Raw genomic sequence first — 17,350 nt, 5'->3', positions numbered from 1 at the left:
CGAATTAGATCGGAATCACTCATGATCCAACCCGATCCGACTATTTGCACCCCTATGAACAGCTGGTGAAAGATGAAACCTGGCTTGCATGAAATCCGTTTGGCTTTCGAGCAGCACAAAATATAAAATAAGCAGGCTTAGGCCGTGCCAACTAGTTGGTTCAATTAGTTCAGTGGCTTGTTTTCTAAAAGAGGTTGAAGCAATGATAGGGCCGGGATTCCTTGGTTTTATCATGCACTGAGTGCAGGAATAAGATTGTCACATAGTAGCGTAATGGAGTGTAATGATTGGATCCTGAGGATGGACCAAGTGGATAGAATAAGAATGGCCGCATTATATCAGTTTGATCATCACCATAAGCTTCTGTCCGTCCTTGTCAGTTATATATTCAACTTCCGGATGCTGATCAACGGCAGCCACAAACATAGGGGCGTAAGCATGTTCGATCTCTGCCGCTAATTTTGAATATTGTTAGCCGCATGTTTTGCATGCAAGAAACAGTATGAATCATATATTGTGATGCTCCATACAACTAATAATGTTTGTATTGTTCATTAAACTTAATTATATTCAAATATTAATGAGACGTTCATCTCGTTTTCACCTTCCCTGTTCGAATATCAGAGCAAGGTTAAGATCAAATTTATTTGTGTCAAAAGTAAGAGATTTTAATAAGCTTATCTGAAATGTTAAAAAAAAATTGAATCATGGGGACGAAGAGAGCGATAGCCAAGTATTACACAAGTGTTATGCAAAAAATAACTTCATGCTCATAAATTTGACTCGAATCCTGATTTCTCTATCACTAAAAACCATATTTGTTTTTTATTCTTATTACTTTTCTCTTGATTCGGCGTTATTATTTTTCTTATTGTGTTTCGAAAAAATCTAACGGTCTTTAGTAAGGATGAATTGCATATAATAAATATTAGTATTAATATAAATAATTATATTATAAATTAATTAAAAATAAAGTGTTCATATTTATTTCTTTCATGTCATTTATTGATATTTTTCCTTGGCAAAATTACACGTGTCTGCCGAGTACCTTGCAAATTGCAATGCCGATTCCAAATTTCTGCTTCAAATGGTCCATACATAGCAACTCGATTGACATATCTCGCAAGAAAGGGAAGGCCATTGGACGGTCTAGATCGAAGGATCAGCTCATCAAGATTCCATCTCCAGCTTTCCTCTCTGAAGTCTCGACCCATCCTTCCTCTCTTCCCCGGGCGGACGAAGGAAAACGAAGAACCCCCACCGCCACCCTCCAATACGATGGCCGCCGGCTCTCTAAAACCATTCTCCATTCGCCCACCCTCGTTCTCCGCCTCCTTCGTTTCCTCCTCCCCTTCGACGAGAACTCCAAGTCCACCCCCTCTTCGATCTCGTGCGGCCCCCGCGACCACCGAGGGCCGCTGCTCCGAGACCGGACCCTCAGCCCCCAGGAGGTCGAACAGGTCGTCTCCACGGTCGTCGCCCGCCTCCTCAGGCCGGACCTCGTCGTGGCCCTCGCCTAACTTCGGCGGCAGGGCGAGTGGCACCTCGCCGGCAAGGTGTTCGTCGCTGCGGGCAAGGAGTTCTCGTCCAATTCCGACGAGCCCCTCTACGCCGAGATGGCCGCGGAGATGACGAGAAATGGGATGAGGGAAGATATCGGGCTCGTGGTGTCCGATCTGCTGGCGGAGCGGGAGAAGAAGGGAAGTGGGTTCTCGACGGAGGTTTTAAGAGGGTTGGCTCCGGTTGTGGAGGCTTTGATCCCCTGGGTATGGGTGGGGGCGGGAGATGCATAAAGATATGAAGAGAATAAATTGTGTTCGTGATGGCTTGTTTGAGGATTTGATTAGAGGATTGAGGGGACTGGGGGAAGGGGAGATTTGGTTCGAGGAGAGAGCTGCTTGGTTTGTGGAGTGAGCTGCTACGTGTTTGATGAAGTGCTCGACTAAAGGGAACAGGTTAGTTGCGTTTATAGGTCATGTCTATTCTTCGTGCCCATTAAAATTGATTCCTTTGAAGATGAATTTTAGATGATTTTGACTTGATGCCTTTATTAGAGTACTTTCTATTAGGTAGGGCATTTCTTTTAGAATTACTAGTGGTTCTTTTAAAGTATCAGTACAATTCGCATGATAACTGTAACACTAGAAGGTACTTATGAAATTTATTGAGTTGTTTAACATTATTGCTGTATAAACTGCTAAAGCGGATTGAAAAGGATGAACTACCAAAAAAGAAACAAAATAATTAAATCAGACACTGAAAAATAAACCTGATTTATCTGATGGGCTATGCCAATATGGATGTCTGACGTCTGAAGTGTTGGAATATGATGGGGCTTTGTTGCTGCAGTGTTGAATTTTGAGAAGATTCATAATTGTGATTGTGTACATGTATCCTTGCTTGCTTGAGTGGGAAGAGGTGTGATCATGCTTCATTGGATTTTTTTTGTTTCTTGGCCTAATTATTTGTTTCTCTAAGTTATACACACACACACACACATTGTGTTTAGTCCCACATTGGTTGTGCACTAGAGAGATTTTGGATGCTTATGCAGAGCCAAGGAATCCAAATAATTTTTACCTAGCTTTTTTGAGTGAGATTCTAGATTATTACAAAGGATATCAGAACTTACCGGTCCACAATTCATGCTAACCAGGGGACATTGCAATATGGCCTTTTTAGAGCAGGCCATGAGCTGATCGTGGTGTTTGTGATTGTGTTTGATATTAGATCAATTGTGTATTGCATGTACGCAAGCACAATCATGAATCTTCTCCCATTCCAACACTTTGATAATGAAGCCTAGGCAACACTTTAGTTCTAGATTAGTTATATGCACTTCTTTTTTGAGAGAGAGAGAGAAAGGGGGCCCACCTGGTATTATACTTATCTAGGTCCAAATAATTGAAGAAATGCATCACTATAGGCTCAAATATGGAACCTCCTCTTGTAAGGTGGAGGGTTGTGACTGCTGGGACAATGCCCACAAGAATCCAAAAATTTGACTTAGTCATTTCATATCTTGATTTCCTTCAACTATGATTGCTGATTTTGGCGGTGTACGATCTTTCTAGTTATGCTATTTAAGCCAACATAGTTAGTGCAGGTGCAATGGCTCTGCTAGCTTCTATATCTACGTTGGTGGTGTCATCATGTCTCGTCCTTTGGAGAATTGGGGGTCATTATCGTTGTTGTCTTGCAACGTTCTCCACCCAACTCATTAATAATTGTGACTACTAGCTTAATTAATGTGTTTCACGCAATGCATATTTTGCCTTTATGGAATTGCAAGGCAACTAGCTTTTCTTGTAAATTTTGACTATCTAGATTTGCAACTCTATTTTGTCTCTTTGTTTGACTATCTAGAAAGAAAGGTCGGGATTGGATTCTTGCCATAGAAAAGTTGCATGCATTAGCTGTCCTTCACAAAGGCCAGAAGCCATTCATTTTATGAAAACAAAGTAGGAAAACTACGGCATCAAAGCTTACATGCTAACGCACGCCTATAGTTTTGAAGCTTATCTTGACTGCGACATCTTTTTTGGTTAGCAAGCTTCTCGCTCTTCAAAAGATCATACAGATTTGTCATGGTTTTGAATATTTACAAATAAATATGTCCTTTAAAGACCTTCCTTCTTTGGAAATTACAATGGTGAGCTCCTGATTGCACATTGAAAGAATTACCAACAAAATTGGGCCTATGAGCCTTAATGAAGAGAAAGTAATATATAGGGGAACAAGACTAATATACCTTCTATATTATGAAGCAAATTCCTAGCAATGAACCCACCTTTATAATGTCATCTTTGAAAATATTTACCTCTTTATGCAATGAACCCACCTTGTCTTTGCAAACTCTCTCTTTCTCTCCCTCTCACATCTATTTATGGACTCTGAAATTCAGCAATCTAAAGCTGGACTCATCTATCATTGACATAAATTTTGTTGAGATTTTGATTATCGACCTTGCTCGTCACATGCATCATACATGCTGAGTGCTAGTCATGTTTAACATTTTTAGATCTTTTTCATCATCAAACATGAATTTCTTGGAATTTATGATCTAGAATGGAATGGTTAAAATGGGTGATCAGAGTAGCTCTTATTCATAGGATGGCTGCTACTATAGGTTGTATGAGAGAACTAAATAACATTTCAACCCAAAAGGAAGAAGATAGACTGAGAATGCAACTAACTTGCACTTTTGTTCTTCCGCTAGAACATTTTTATTGTTCTTATCTAAAAATATTTAATGTTCTTTACCAACTTGTTGAGAAGCTTATGTTGTGAATGCTCTTTATATATCATTGGCCATGGCACATATAAAGAAAACAGCATGAGAAGAAATTCTGATTAATCCTCCTTGTCATGTAGGGTACTCTTGCACCTTTGCATTTCATAATATTATTTGCATTCTTTTCTCTAATTTTTTAAAAGTTGTCTTGTCCATTGTTCCACACAGACAACTATGTGGCATCAGATTTTTTTTTTGCCTACATTTACAATTGGTGAAGATGGATACTTTGCCCTCCGATAGTTGCCTCCTAAGTGCTTGTGTCCACCCTTCTCTTGCGTCTGACGAGGCAGGATCTTCTTTTCCATCTTTTAGGTGGAGGTGATATCCTAACAACCCCACCACCATGACCAACCAAAAGGAGCCCCATACAGAGTAAGCTTTAGAATTGTTTACTTGCAAAATATTGGCCCTAATTTGGGAGGACGATCATGAAGATCTTTGATGTGTAGACCAAAAGTCAGCTAATCCTTTTTTTTTTTTTCCTTTGATTCTTTTGATGGCACGGATGCTGCTATTCCTATTCGGTTACGGTAGGTTTGCTGGGCTCTTTCTTTTCTTTCTAGCACTTATCGTGATTTGTTGTCGTCCAAAACTTTCAAGTTTGAGGGCTAATCCGATAAGGTACTTGCTGTCAAGGCCAACCAGAAAGTACCGCTCGGCCATGAGGTCATTCTTGACAACCCAATAAAAAAATAGAAAAACTAGGAGAGAGGATGTTACCCTGCAACTATGCTTGAAAAATTCATGCAAAAATTCAGGATATTATTTGGATCTATGGTAATAGATTTTTTGTTTCCCCAATATTACTCATGGACCAAGGAAGCAAATTTTCTAGCCCAGAATCTGAGCTGCTTCTTCATGCCTGCTCCATCACGAGATTTTGGTAGCATCCCGAGACTGAGTACTGGGGAATCAGGTCTGCTGATGAACCAGGCCTCACACAGATATGGCCTTTTCAGCTGTTCCTCATTAGTGCACTTTCTTCACTTCAATCCTTTTGCTTCTCTCCCTCATCCTTCGTAGCCCTGGTATTGTGCTCATTATCTTTGCGTCCAATGCCTCCTCGTGGAATACAAAGCCTAGATCCATGAAACCCTTCAGGTCATAACGTTCAAGATCAGATAAACTCTTGTAGCTCCTCATCTTCCATGGTTCTTTTCTCCTACTGCGAGTATCGGGCTAGGCATGCAAACTCGTGCTTGGGGATGAAGGACATGAGCTGACCATGCTTTTAGGTGGTGTTTGCAAGCGGAGTATAGGCTGGCCAATGACAAGATTCAACCATGCTGGTCTCTTCTTATAAGCATCCTGCAGGTTATCATTCTCAGAGGACTAAATTTAGAAGATTTAGCTAACACGAGTAAAAACTGATAACCTAAAGTCTTATACAGAAACAGAGACAGCAAAAAATTAGGCAAAGAATGATGATTGTCCCCAGTTCTGGGATCATATATAATTTTGTTGTTACCTTCCATAATCTGCCTTCCGAAACTAATGATGAGCAGGATTGTGATGGCAGGTTTAGAGGGGTTCGGGAACCAGACCCCGTCCATGGCATCCAAGAGGCAAGATGAGGTGTTGTCGGCCATGCGAGCATATTTGCCACTGCCGCCCTTGTGATTGTACTCCAGGAGTAGCAAGGGGGAGCGTTTGAAAAGATTTTCGGGTGAGAATAAAGGATGGGACTTCGGCGTCCATGCGGTCATGGTCAATGGGCCTGGACGAAATGTGACTTAATGGGCCTTCGTCTGGGCCGGTTCTCTTTTCCGTGTCGGTCAAGTTTCACGTCCTAATTTGCTTCGAGCGTTTTGTAGTCCAAATCTAGGATGGATACGAGAGATATCCTGCGTTTCTTATCCCCCACTACAGTCGTGTCGATGCGAAGAAATGCAGCTTGGAGGGGGTATGCGGTATACCCTATCATTGTCGATGCACTGGAAATCTTGGTATCGGTGATGATCTATCACAGCTTTCCTGAGTAACTCTCCAGGTATTATGTATCAAAAAAAGGGGGAAAAATAACATATCCAGCGCACGAATAAGAAATCTAATTAGCTCAGAATTACAATCTTATTAATCAACAGTAAACAATTCGCCCCTGTATAACAATCATGAGTGTCCTAATTGGGGTTAGATATCCAATAATAATTGCATACAACTCCGTCCAAGAACCATATTTTCGGCAAGCATTTTGGTGTGGTGCAGGATGTTCGATCTTCATACATAATGGTGCTTCGAATAAAAAGGTTTCAGAGGGGAGCACAGGAAAGAAATATTACACAAGAAATCCCAGGAGCACAATTTGCAAATGGTTAGCAATGATTAGTTCATACAATCTTAAAGCAAAGTTGTAAAGGAAGGGGTGGTCCAGAGCAGCTAAAATCTCCAGGTCTTTCTTCAGTTGCTAGGTGTATGATGGTCACAATCCACCTAAGTAAAGAGATCGATGGCCAGTGACAAGTCGACTGCATTCTCCAATAACTTAAGCCCACCTTACAATTTCGAGTAAATTAGATCTCATAGTAAACGTTTTTTCTGATCAGCCTCTGTTTCACAATGAAAAAGGAAAATCTGAAGGTTCTTAGCTTTAACAGAGAATCAACCTTGAGAATTAATGACATTAAAATCTTATTCTCCTAGAGCGGAAATTCCCTGCTTGAGCCTCTCCTTCTTCATCTTCTTTTTGGAAACAGGTTTCTTCTTATTTGGTGGAAGGGTCTTCTGTGCATACATGTACAGAGCATAGTTATCAACAAGGAAAAGCAGCACTAGTACCCCGACTACAAGCAGAACGATCGATCCTGGGTTTAATCATTTTGCCCCCTCATCTTCCTTGTTGATCATAACATGTCCCCCCTCATCCATGATAACGTTTCCCTGTATATTGCAAAGATGGTCATCTAGTCACAAGAAAAGGAAGTATTGTGTTGTGTGGGAGATGGTGATGACTTGAAGTAATCATAATATCAGACTGCACCAGACCTGTCTCCGTTTCTTCCTCCTTTCCTCTCTTTTTGTTCACAAATTTCCCTTTCTTTCGCTTTTTGTTTTCAAAGCCGGGATTTCTTTCTATCACCATGCATCAAAACTTGATGGCCTTTTCTAACTGCGTCCGCGTCATGGCTTTTAAAAGAACCTCAAAGTCTCATCTTTTTTATTATCTATGAAAACACTAGGCCTGCTCAAAATCCGCACACAACGCATGGAGATGTATGAGATGCATAATTTCATGCCCATCTTATTGCATGTCAATACATGAATTCCTCATCTCTTGATATGAGAATTGTGACCGCTTTCTGTATGTAGGTAGTTTTATTCAAATATCCCCTAGTATATTTTAAAAATAAAGCATATTTTCCCTGAGCTTTTGAAAAGTTATGCACCCATGAATGCTGCTATGCGCATGTAATATATATTCATGTATTTCCACTAAAACCCTTATATACGTTTTGAGTCATGTCATCCTCATCGGGCTATGAATCCAAATCCAATCATAAATATTACAATCAACTCGTGTTCAGCTTGAATATATCTGTGTTGTAGTGTCTCCCTAGTTCATATAGATCATGGGTCTGATTTGCTCTGATATCATCATGTCACAATCTATGATCTTATCAGAAAAGATTAGTTGAAAAATATTATTAAGTACTTTGGTCTTCTATAAATACTTAAGATCTGCTCAACAAATAACCGATTTAGGATTACCAAACACATACCAACAGAGATCCTCACAAACTCAATATGCCTGGCTTTGAATTTAATATGAAAAATCTTAGCTTGTGATGCATTCTATTGCTCTTTGATTTGAGTCGGTGTTTTTTCTTTATAAATTCAGCCAATTTATTTTCATGAAAAATTGGAAATCATCGTAGCGGGGGTGGCAACAGCTATAGTCGAAGTCACCATTTCACCAATAAAGTCCACATGCCAAAATCATCCAATAGAAACTATGTGATCAGATTTTCACCAATTACCTCAAGAAGATATTTTAGTATTCAGACTCCTTGCTTTATGGAATCTAACCTACACTTTTTATACCTATTCACTTCCTTTCTGGTTACATTGCTCTTCCCATGTATGCACTTGTAACTCGGGTAATATTCCATCAATCAATGCCCACTTGAACATATATTCATCTTCCAAGATCTCGATGTGACCATTTTGTCCTACTCATGCATGCATTGGCATCACAACTGGATTGAAACTTACCATGGTACATTGCTGAAGGCCCCTTCAAAATCTGATGGTTTGAGATTTTAACCTTTGAACCAGAATCTACCGTATCGGTTGGTACAGAATCTACTATACCAGTCGGTACAAAATCTGCCATACTATCCTAAATCGGTACCGGATCAGCGTGAAATTCGGTACCGGATTAGTTTTTCTGGAAAATCGATCGGTATATCTTCTGTACCGGCCGGTACCGCCATGTACTGTTGACGTGTTCATACCGGTATGTCAGTTTTTCAATTTTTTTTAAATCACAGTGCGGCGCGATGTGGTTTTTCAAACAAAGTGGCTATTGTCGGCCACTTCTTTTACTGTGGCCCAAAAAAAAAACACTAGAACCTAAAATCCAGCCATTCAATCGAGATCGGTACGAAGCCGGTACAAAACCGATGCATACCGCTCCGAACCGCTATCGGTACGCCGATCAGTACCAACATAGTGGATCTTGCTTTGAACCTTTTATAACAGATTGCTTCAGAATTCGCGTGAACCATGCTTGAAGATCAAATGAAAAAAAAAAAAGATGCCACCAAGACATGACAAATGGCGGAAAAGCGAAGGAAGCAACATGCAAGAACCTTACATCATTTAATATGGAGAGCGGCAGAATATCGATAACGACTACTTAAGGTATGTTTTTTATGATGTCTTTGTGTAGATGCAAATCTTTCCAAGGAGAGCTTAAAGCCTTCGGCAATTTATGCAGGAAAGTTTCCATTAAAAAAGAAGATTTTGGCAATTAAAGATGATTCTTTTCATTGGCTAACACAAATCTTATGTAATATTATCCATGGGCCCGTATGGTCATCATTGTTTTGGAAGGCCAAAATCGAAAAAAAGCAGCTGCTTCTTGTTTTTTCTTATGTCACACTTCAGGAAAATGTTGTTGAGTGCGGTCCCCTTCTTAGCAGGATGCAAGTTCTTAACTCATGATTCCTTCGTGAAAGAGGCGTGAAGCCAAAGCAAACAAAAAGATTTGGCCAGGTTACGAAGCTTCCACGAGCACACCCATCCCCAATAACAGTTATGTGTTTCCCCCGAAAAGATTAACAACAATTATGTGTTTACACCGAAAAAAAAATACATAATTTGAAAACAAAGCAAAGCAAAACACATCATCCCGGTATCAGATATAGTACTAGCACCACTTCTTAACCATATCAATACATTCGAAGAAATCGGTTCTATATACCGAACATTGATACGTCCTATAGTATGATCGGTATGCTCCAGACCATTCGGTTCGGTTTATGCCATTTCTAATAGTAGTAATGGTGGAAGCTATGGAATAGTTTTGAGGATGTACAGTATAGAACAAGAAAATTGAAAAATTTTGTTTTTTTTAATTCTGCAAGAAAATCAAGAACCATTTCAAAAAATTGGATGAATATTTAAAATAAAATGATGCTATCCAAAGCACCCAAGGAAATGATAACATACATTTATTAGCAAGCATACTAATTAGTCCACTACAATAAAATCTTTACATAGTATTTGTAGTCTACTCATATTATACCATTCAGAAAATTAATTTGTCATTATAATATTTTTTCCTGACCTTCATATTACTGTTTTGGTCCAATCACATCCATCAATAGCATACAACCAAAATTTTCCCATTCCTTGCAATCATGCGACCACAGGGGCGGTCGGGTGGCAAACAGAGCCAAAGCCGGTGCAAAACCAATGGTTATCTTATCAATCATGGGCACGGACTGGCCGGTGATAATAAAACCAAGCGGCACGTCCATCCAGAGCAGTCGGCACCGAAAACGTCACTCAGAAAACCGCCATCAACTTTCCCAGTACATTCCTTAACTGTTGGCGAGGGAGGGAGCACAGGAGGCGTGGCATACTTCCTCATAGCGGCAGGAAGTCGCAGATTTTTGATACATTTATGGTATGTGTTGAGCTACGAGTTGTACAAAAAAAAAAAAAAAAAATCTGCACAAAGTATATGGTGAAAGCAGATCGCATTATTCTGAAGAGAACCCAATCATGAACACCAATAAAATCCGGGGGTGAAGATAGAGAAACAGCTCAAATCCACTTTTTTCCAAAATTCGGATGCTCTTGAACGAGGTGCTCTTCTACGAACATTACATATAGCTAGAGAGAGACAAAAAGCGTGACTTTGGATGGTTTTTTAAAAAAATATTTTAATTATTTTAATTTAAAATCGTTAATTTTGTAACAACGTTAGATTGCGTGGGTACATAATACATATACAAAAATAAAGATAAAAATGGCAAAATAGCAAAACAAGTGTTTTACGAGCGTGTACATGCAACTATCACTTTTGAAAGAATATTTATGTAAAATTGAATTTTGAGGAGGGTATTCATGGAAAAAAAAAATATTTTTTAAAATTCTGTTATCAGCATTCACGCCTGTGAGCAGTTCTTAATATATATATATATATATATATATATAAATCCTAACTACTCCGTGGTCCCGCTGCTTGCCAGAGCGTAAAGCCACCGTTTTCGGCACCCAGTTCTTCTCTCGTCGCCCCTCCGAGATGCGACCTTCTTCCATCCATTAATGCCCATAGCATCCCAACCCCCCCCCCCCCCCCCCCCCCCCCCCCCAAACTAATAACAACTTATAAGAATGCTGTGGGCCCGACTATCGTATCACAACGAAGATTTACTGCTACGTGTCACGTGGTCCCCTTGAACTTCACCAATCATCTCATGCCACATGGCATTGAGCTATGTTTCCGTCCAATATCGGGGCCAGAGTTGACATTAGCTCATTATTTAATTAATGCTAACAACCCCTATCACTACCTATAATAACTAATTGAGGTGAGCACGACTGGTGAGCATAATCCGAAACAGAATTTGTTTAAATAGATTTTCTAAAACCTAAAGTGAAACCGAACCAGTCAAGCTAATATTGTTCCAAATCGATCTGAAAAAAATTAGTTAGATTTAGTTTGATTATTGAATTGGTATCCAATAAAAAATTAATAAAATTAAAATTATATATATATAGATTTAGTTGGATTGAATTGGATAGGTTTGAATCAATTTTATGAAACTTTAATCCAAAATTAAATTAAATTTTTAAAAATTAATATAAATAGAACCGAAAATATGATCCAAGCTAGGTTCAACGGTCTTTCCTGGCCCCACTCGCACTTTTCCCTCTCCTCTTCTCTTCTTCTTTGACAGGGAGGTAATCTCACCTCCCTCCTCTCCCTTTCTCTTTTGGGGCTCCCCTCAACCCAAACCGGCCATGGAGGTCTTCTTTACCACCAAGACGACTACTACTACTGCGTTGTTACTCTTTATTCTACTATTGAGATTGAGGGGTGGACTCACATTAGCGGCAGAGCAGGAGAGTGACCGGATCGCCGAGCTCCCCGGCCTGCCCACCGATGAGGCCTTCTCCCAGTACTCCGGCTACGTGACGGTCGACCCGCGCGCCGGCCGGGCCCTCTTCTACTGGCTCGTCGAGGCCCCGCCGGCGGCCCAGCCGGCGCCACTCGTACTCTGGCTCAACGGTGGGCCGGGCTGCTCCTCCATCGCCTACGGCGCCTCCGAGGAGCTCGGCCCCTTCCGGATTCGCCCCGATGGCTACAGCCTCTACCTCAATCCCCACGCTTGGAACAATGGTGATCCCAGTGCCCCCCCTCCCCCCTGGTTTGCGAATTCTTGAGGTGATTTTGTTTCAGTTTGATCTCAATTTTCGTTTGTTATGGTGTTTGCAGTGGCGAATATGCTCTTCCTGGAGTCGCCGGCCGGTGTTGGTTTCTCCTATTCCAATACTTCGATGGATCTGTACACCGCTGGTGACCGGAGGACAGGTTTTACTCTCGCCTGTGATATTGATGTTAGTCAGGAATGATGTTTCACGATCGGAACAATGTCACTGTCTTTTTCTTCTTCTCCTGCTGTAGCTACGGATGCATATGTTTTCCTTGTGAATTGGTTTGAGAGATATCCGCAATACAAGTATCGGGAATTTTATATCGCCGGAGAGAGCTATGCAGGTGTTGTTTTACTGATTTTTTTTTTTTGATCCACTTTTGTTTCTTGTGCTTTGAATTAATCTATTTTATGTCATTCGTTTGATTTCTTATCAATTATCAACTGCATTTCAGGGCATTATGTTCCTCAATTGTCTCAGGTTATCACTCAGAAGAACAAGGGCGTTCAGAATCCAATCATTAATTTCAAGGGTTTCATGGTCAACAAGAAGTTTCTGATAGCTGCTTCCTTTTTATTTCTAGAGATTTATTAACGCAATTGGAGTCAAATTTTATTTCTTTTGATGAATTGTGATGTCAGGTGGGGAACGCTGTTACTGATGATTACCATGACTATGTGGGCACCTTTGAGTACTGGTGGACCCATGGCCTGATCTCGGACGCCACATACCATAATCTTAGGGCCACATGCAACCTCCAATCCTCTCAACACCCTTCTGCCGAGTGTGTGAAGAATCTCAATGTTGCTAGCACAGAACAAGGGAACATTGATCCATACAGCATTTATACAAGCCCATGCAATGATAGCAGCGCTCTCAAACGCAACTTAAGGGGCCGCTATGTAAGTTCTCTGCACACCTCTGGCTTCCTTTTCCTGAAAACTATTCTATCTTTTGCTTATCAGTGCAAATGGAGTGTCTTGCAATTTTCATATTCCTTTTCTTCACAAAAGACAAAACAAATGAAAGGTGTTTTTGGTGCATTATAATGTGACTTTAAAATGGGGAAGATTGATCGTTCTGCATGCCACTCCAATAATGTCGATGGACTGAAACTATGCGATGTCAATTATGCCACTATAGTGCTATTGAGTTATCCAGATTCTTGTCCCATATGGAGTGTATATTTTGACAACTTTGATGTTTCTCAGTATGGATTATGATAATGTTTGCTGTACAATTTAAATTTAATGCAAGTTGTTAAGATGGTGTTAAATTTTTGACCTTCGATACATTTTTCCTACATCTTATATCTAATTTATTCATCCTCAGCCTTGGATGTCCAGAGCATATGATCCCTGCACCGATAGGTATGCCAAGGTGTACTACAATCGCCCGGAAGTGCAAAGGGCACTCCATGCTAATGTTACTGGGATTCATTATGCCTGGGATACATGCAGGTTTGTTTGCTTATTGTAGAGATATAATCTGATTTCTCTGTTTTTATAGTGTGGGGAACTTTCAAGTAAGTTTTCTTTGGTAAACTAATAGAAAAATGGTTATAATGTGCCCTGTGACAGTGATATTGTTGGAAACTACTGGGCAGATTCCCCTAGATCCATGCTTCCTATTTATCAAGAGCTAATTGCAGCTGGTGTAAGAATATGGGTGTTCAGGTATGGACTCTCAATTAATGTATTTTATGTTATATAAATCTGATTTTAACTATGAATTTACCACATCATCATCTGTCTGGCTTTGTAACAATTGGAACATATATGTGTTCTCACCTTTATTATGGAGCATACTTTAACTTTCAGTAAGCTTGCATAAAAAGATGTCTGCTAGAATAGATATCATTTCCAGCTTATATAGGGCATCAGTGGAATAAAAGTAACTTACTGAAAATCAAACACCAAAAAAAAAAAGGAAGCTAGAGATGGAGGGAACAAATTGTTGCTATATATGGTTACCTAAAGAAGAAAGGTAAAGACTTGTATTTGATCATATAGAGAAACATTTAACTTTTTGTGTATGTGGAACATGCATTTATTGCTATTGTTCACTAGTTAAATATTACGCTGTTGAGTATTGTATTTACAAAGCTATTTGTTTTGCCTAATGCTTGAAACTTCACAGGATGCAGTCTCAATTTATAGAATTTTAATGTCTCACCTGACAATAAGAAAGCCTACTTACATCTTTTGCCTTGCACAATGTAGCATATCAGCTTATAAGATGTGTGGATTTCTGCATTTTTATTGTTTTTCTATTGCTTCTTTTGTTTACTAATTATGATTTCAGACTGTCTTCATTATATGTGTGTGGGTGTGTGTGTGTGTGTGTATATAAAATAAGACCATTTGCCTTCCATATGTTATGAAGCTTGTATACAAAATTTCACAATACCAAATAAAGTTTTAACACAAGTGAATTTCTAGGATTCTGATCCACATGCTGGTAGAGAGACGCAGAAAAACATAGTTTTTGGTTCACATAGTGAAGAGTTCAACCTTTTCAGTTTGCAGTAAGTCCATGATTTAATTGTTTCGCTTTGCTACTTTAGTATTCACCAGCTTGGTATCATATTAGACTTAGGCTAGCCTTCTCCCAAGACTTCAGTTAACCACAAGGATACATAGCAGCCTGCTAATTGCTTTTCAACAAAACCAAAATGGAAAATGAAACAAAAGGAAAAGAGCACATGATTAATATTATTCATTGAGCCCCAATCTGGAAATAGAGGAAAGTGAAACAATTATTTTTGCAACAGTAATATATATTTTACAAACTTAACTTTTAGTATTTTCTGAACTGAAGCCTATCAAAATGTAAATGGAGAATTGAATATCAAAATGTAAAGGAGAATGGAAGTGTTAAAGACTTTTTGTAATTGCAATAGGAAAATGTCTTCTAACTATACTTTCTCGAATGTGCTTATCCAAGGACACATGCACACAAAAGGAAAAAAAGGAAGTGCTCTATTTTATGTTAGTCTATCTAGATACGGACATGAATGACACACATACACGTGATAACCTGAGAAGAAGTGCTATATATTATGTTAGTCTAACTAGATATGAACATGGATTATGCAAAACCAAGTGCACCTTTACCAGATTACTCAATGTTCTGTGAAGTTTCACTAGAGCTATCTCAGCTTTATCTTTTTGACTGCAACTTCTTTGCATGCTCACAATGTTGGTAATAGTGAGGTTTGAAGCATACCTTGTTAGTTCTTCCAGATCTCAATTGATCAAGTCTAAAATGCTCTGTGCTTATATTTTTTTCTTTCTAATACTGGAGATGTATCAATAAAGCTGACCTAGTAAAGTAAGACAAAACTAGCTGGTTTCAGTAATCTTTTTGGATTTTCTAGAATTTGGAATTAGAAGCTGAAAATAAGGAGAAAGAATATTATCAAAGCGTAAATTCTTTGTATGAATTATTTGGTATTAATAGTAAATCCATAGATGATGAATGATGAATGAAATAGCATGTTGCTTGGTGATTAATGAAGATAATTTCACAGATCTGTAGATTGTGTGAACTATTTCGAACTCAGAAATTGCTCTGAGTTCCGTTGCTGCTTCTAATTACTTGTCTCTCTGCACCTTTTGACAGTGGAGACACAGATGCAGTAGTCCCTGTGACTGCAACTAGATATTCGATCGATGCTCTCAAGCTCCCAACCCTTCTCAGATGGTATCCATGGTATGACCATGGAAAGGTTAGTCCAAGAAAGCCATCTTTAGGATGGCCATCCCTAGGCCAATAATCAAACTGGAGGTTTCCATTTCATGAGCTAATTGCTCTCCTTTTTTCTTTTTGCTTTTTATTCCTATCCTTTGTCTTTTTTCATGTGATAGGTTGGTGGATGGAGTCAAGTATATAAAGGTCTTACCTTCGTAACCATCACCGGAGCAGGACATGAGGTTCCACTTCATCGCCCTCGACAGGCTCTGATACTATTCAGGCACTTCTTGCAGAATAAGCCCATGCCTAGCTAACCTCTTAGAATAAGAAAGTCCGACTGGCAAGAAAAGAGATAAGCTTTTATATAAAAGCAAATTTTTATCTTATAGTGCATTTGAATTTTTTTTTTTTAATTTAACTTAGCAATTCTTCCAGGAATATTAGATTTTCTTTTAGCAGCCAATATACCATACCAGTTGTATAAAATCAAGGCTGGCCACCAATAAAGAACACTGGAGCCAATGTCATGTGCTATTTTTATTTTATCCATCTGGATTTATTAAGCAACTCTGAAGAACATCGTGTCCCATGCTGCTGTATGCAAGTGACTCCATTTATACTTGTCTACTGCATTGAATTCAAGCATGGAAGGACTTCGGCACAACTTATTTCTTCCACCCTCTACTGTCCAGAAATGCCTTTATGCCCTAGACAACTTGCAGAGTTGCAGATTTCACTAAATTTATGGGCAACCAGTGAATGGAATCTAGACCCTCAGTATCAAATAATTCCACCAACATCTCATAAGTGCTTGTCATGTATCAATCAGCAGTTTATCATGTGCGAAGAATTTTCACTCAGTCCCGAATTGATTTTCGGGAATGTGCTTGCCTTCAATTGCAGTTAGAAATTTTGTGATGACACCATAACTATTCCTCATATTTATTCCCCTGCACATCCTTAATGCTCTGATTGACCTTATCATGCATTCCCATTCAGTGGAGAGGTCCAAGTTCTTCACTACAATATTTGTTTTGAAATCAATTCTTAGCTGAGGATGGTAATGCAGGTGAAGAAAGCAATGGTAAATAGTGGGAAGCAAGAAATCCTGCAAACAGTTAAGACAAATTGCCATGACTTGGGCACCCAGTAATAACGTTCTGGGGTTGGAATACTGAAGCTATAATTTTATGGTAACTAAAGGAATATAGGTGCTGTAAACTCTTTGTGCCAGGTCTGCTGATTGAGTTGCCTTGTGGTTGAGGGGTTAATAACCCACCTTGTTCCACATATCTATCAAATTTGAGTGAACCCTTGCTATGACTTCACTGTCACATAAATATACACGTATAAGCCAACACAGAACCTCTTCTAAAATAATCAACTAAAACGGAAAGTAGCCAATTGGAATTAAAATGTAAGCAGCAAAATTCACCAAAATTTACAGAAAAGGGAAAAATATGATAAAAG

The 17,350-nt window shown here is 39.3% G+C and overlaps 2 protein-coding genes and 1 pseudogene across 2 annotated transcripts; 2 read left to right on the top strand and 1 right to left on the bottom strand.

Annotated features, from left to right (window-relative positions):
* The first annotated feature begins 997 nt into the window (after positions 1-997).
* Positions 998-6,323, top strand: LOC120112730 (annotated as a pseudogene).
* LOC103718141 (DNA-binding protein S1FA) lies at positions 4,482-7,939 on the bottom strand. Its single transcript, XM_039132432.1, is given in 2 exon segments — positions 4,482-5,605; positions 5,766-7,939. A coding segment is annotated over 1 exon segment (237 nt). The 5' UTR covers positions 7,163-7,939; the 3' UTR covers positions 4,482-5,605; positions 5,766-6,925.
* Positions 7,940-11,661: 3,722 nt separating this feature from the next.
* Positions 11,662-16,850, top strand: LOC103718140 (serine carboxypeptidase-like 27). The gene is made up of 9 exons (XM_008806817.4): positions 11,662-12,149; positions 12,246-12,341; positions 12,435-12,527; positions 12,639-12,724; positions 12,826-13,086; positions 13,517-13,644; positions 13,765-13,860; positions 15,809-15,914; positions 16,054-16,850. The coding sequence occupies exons 1-9, from the start codon at positions 11,771-11,773 to the stop codon at positions 16,192-16,194; spliced, it is 1,386 nt and encodes a 461-aa protein (XP_008805039.2). The 5' UTR covers positions 11,662-11,770; the 3' UTR covers positions 16,195-16,850.
* The last annotated feature ends 500 nt before the right edge of the window (positions 16,851-17,350 follow it).

The sequence above is a fragment of the Phoenix dactylifera genome, chromosome 12, assembly GCF_009389715.1.
Source record: "Phoenix dactylifera cultivar Barhee BC4 chromosome 12, palm_55x_up_171113_PBpolish2nd_filt_p, whole genome shotgun sequence".
In the NCBI taxonomy this organism is placed as follows: domain Eukaryota; kingdom Viridiplantae; phylum Streptophyta; class Magnoliopsida; order Arecales; family Arecaceae; genus Phoenix; species Phoenix dactylifera.
This window is presented reverse-complemented; position numbering and strand designations above follow the sequence as displayed.

Bases quoted from the DNA above. Each gene is read 5' to 3' on its own strand.
- LOC103718140 (XM_008806817.4), top strand. From the start codon at position 11,771: ATGGAGGTCTTCTTTACCACCAAGACGACTACTACTACTGCGTTGTTA. The intron at 13,861-15,808 runs GTATGGACTCTC...ACCTTTTGACAG, and splicing joins GTAAGAATATGGGTGTTCAG to TGGAGACACAGATGCAGTAG. The intron at 15,915-16,053 runs GTTAGTCCAAGA...TTCATGTGATAG, and splicing joins CATGGTATGACCATGGAAAG to GTTGGTGGATGGAGTCAAGT.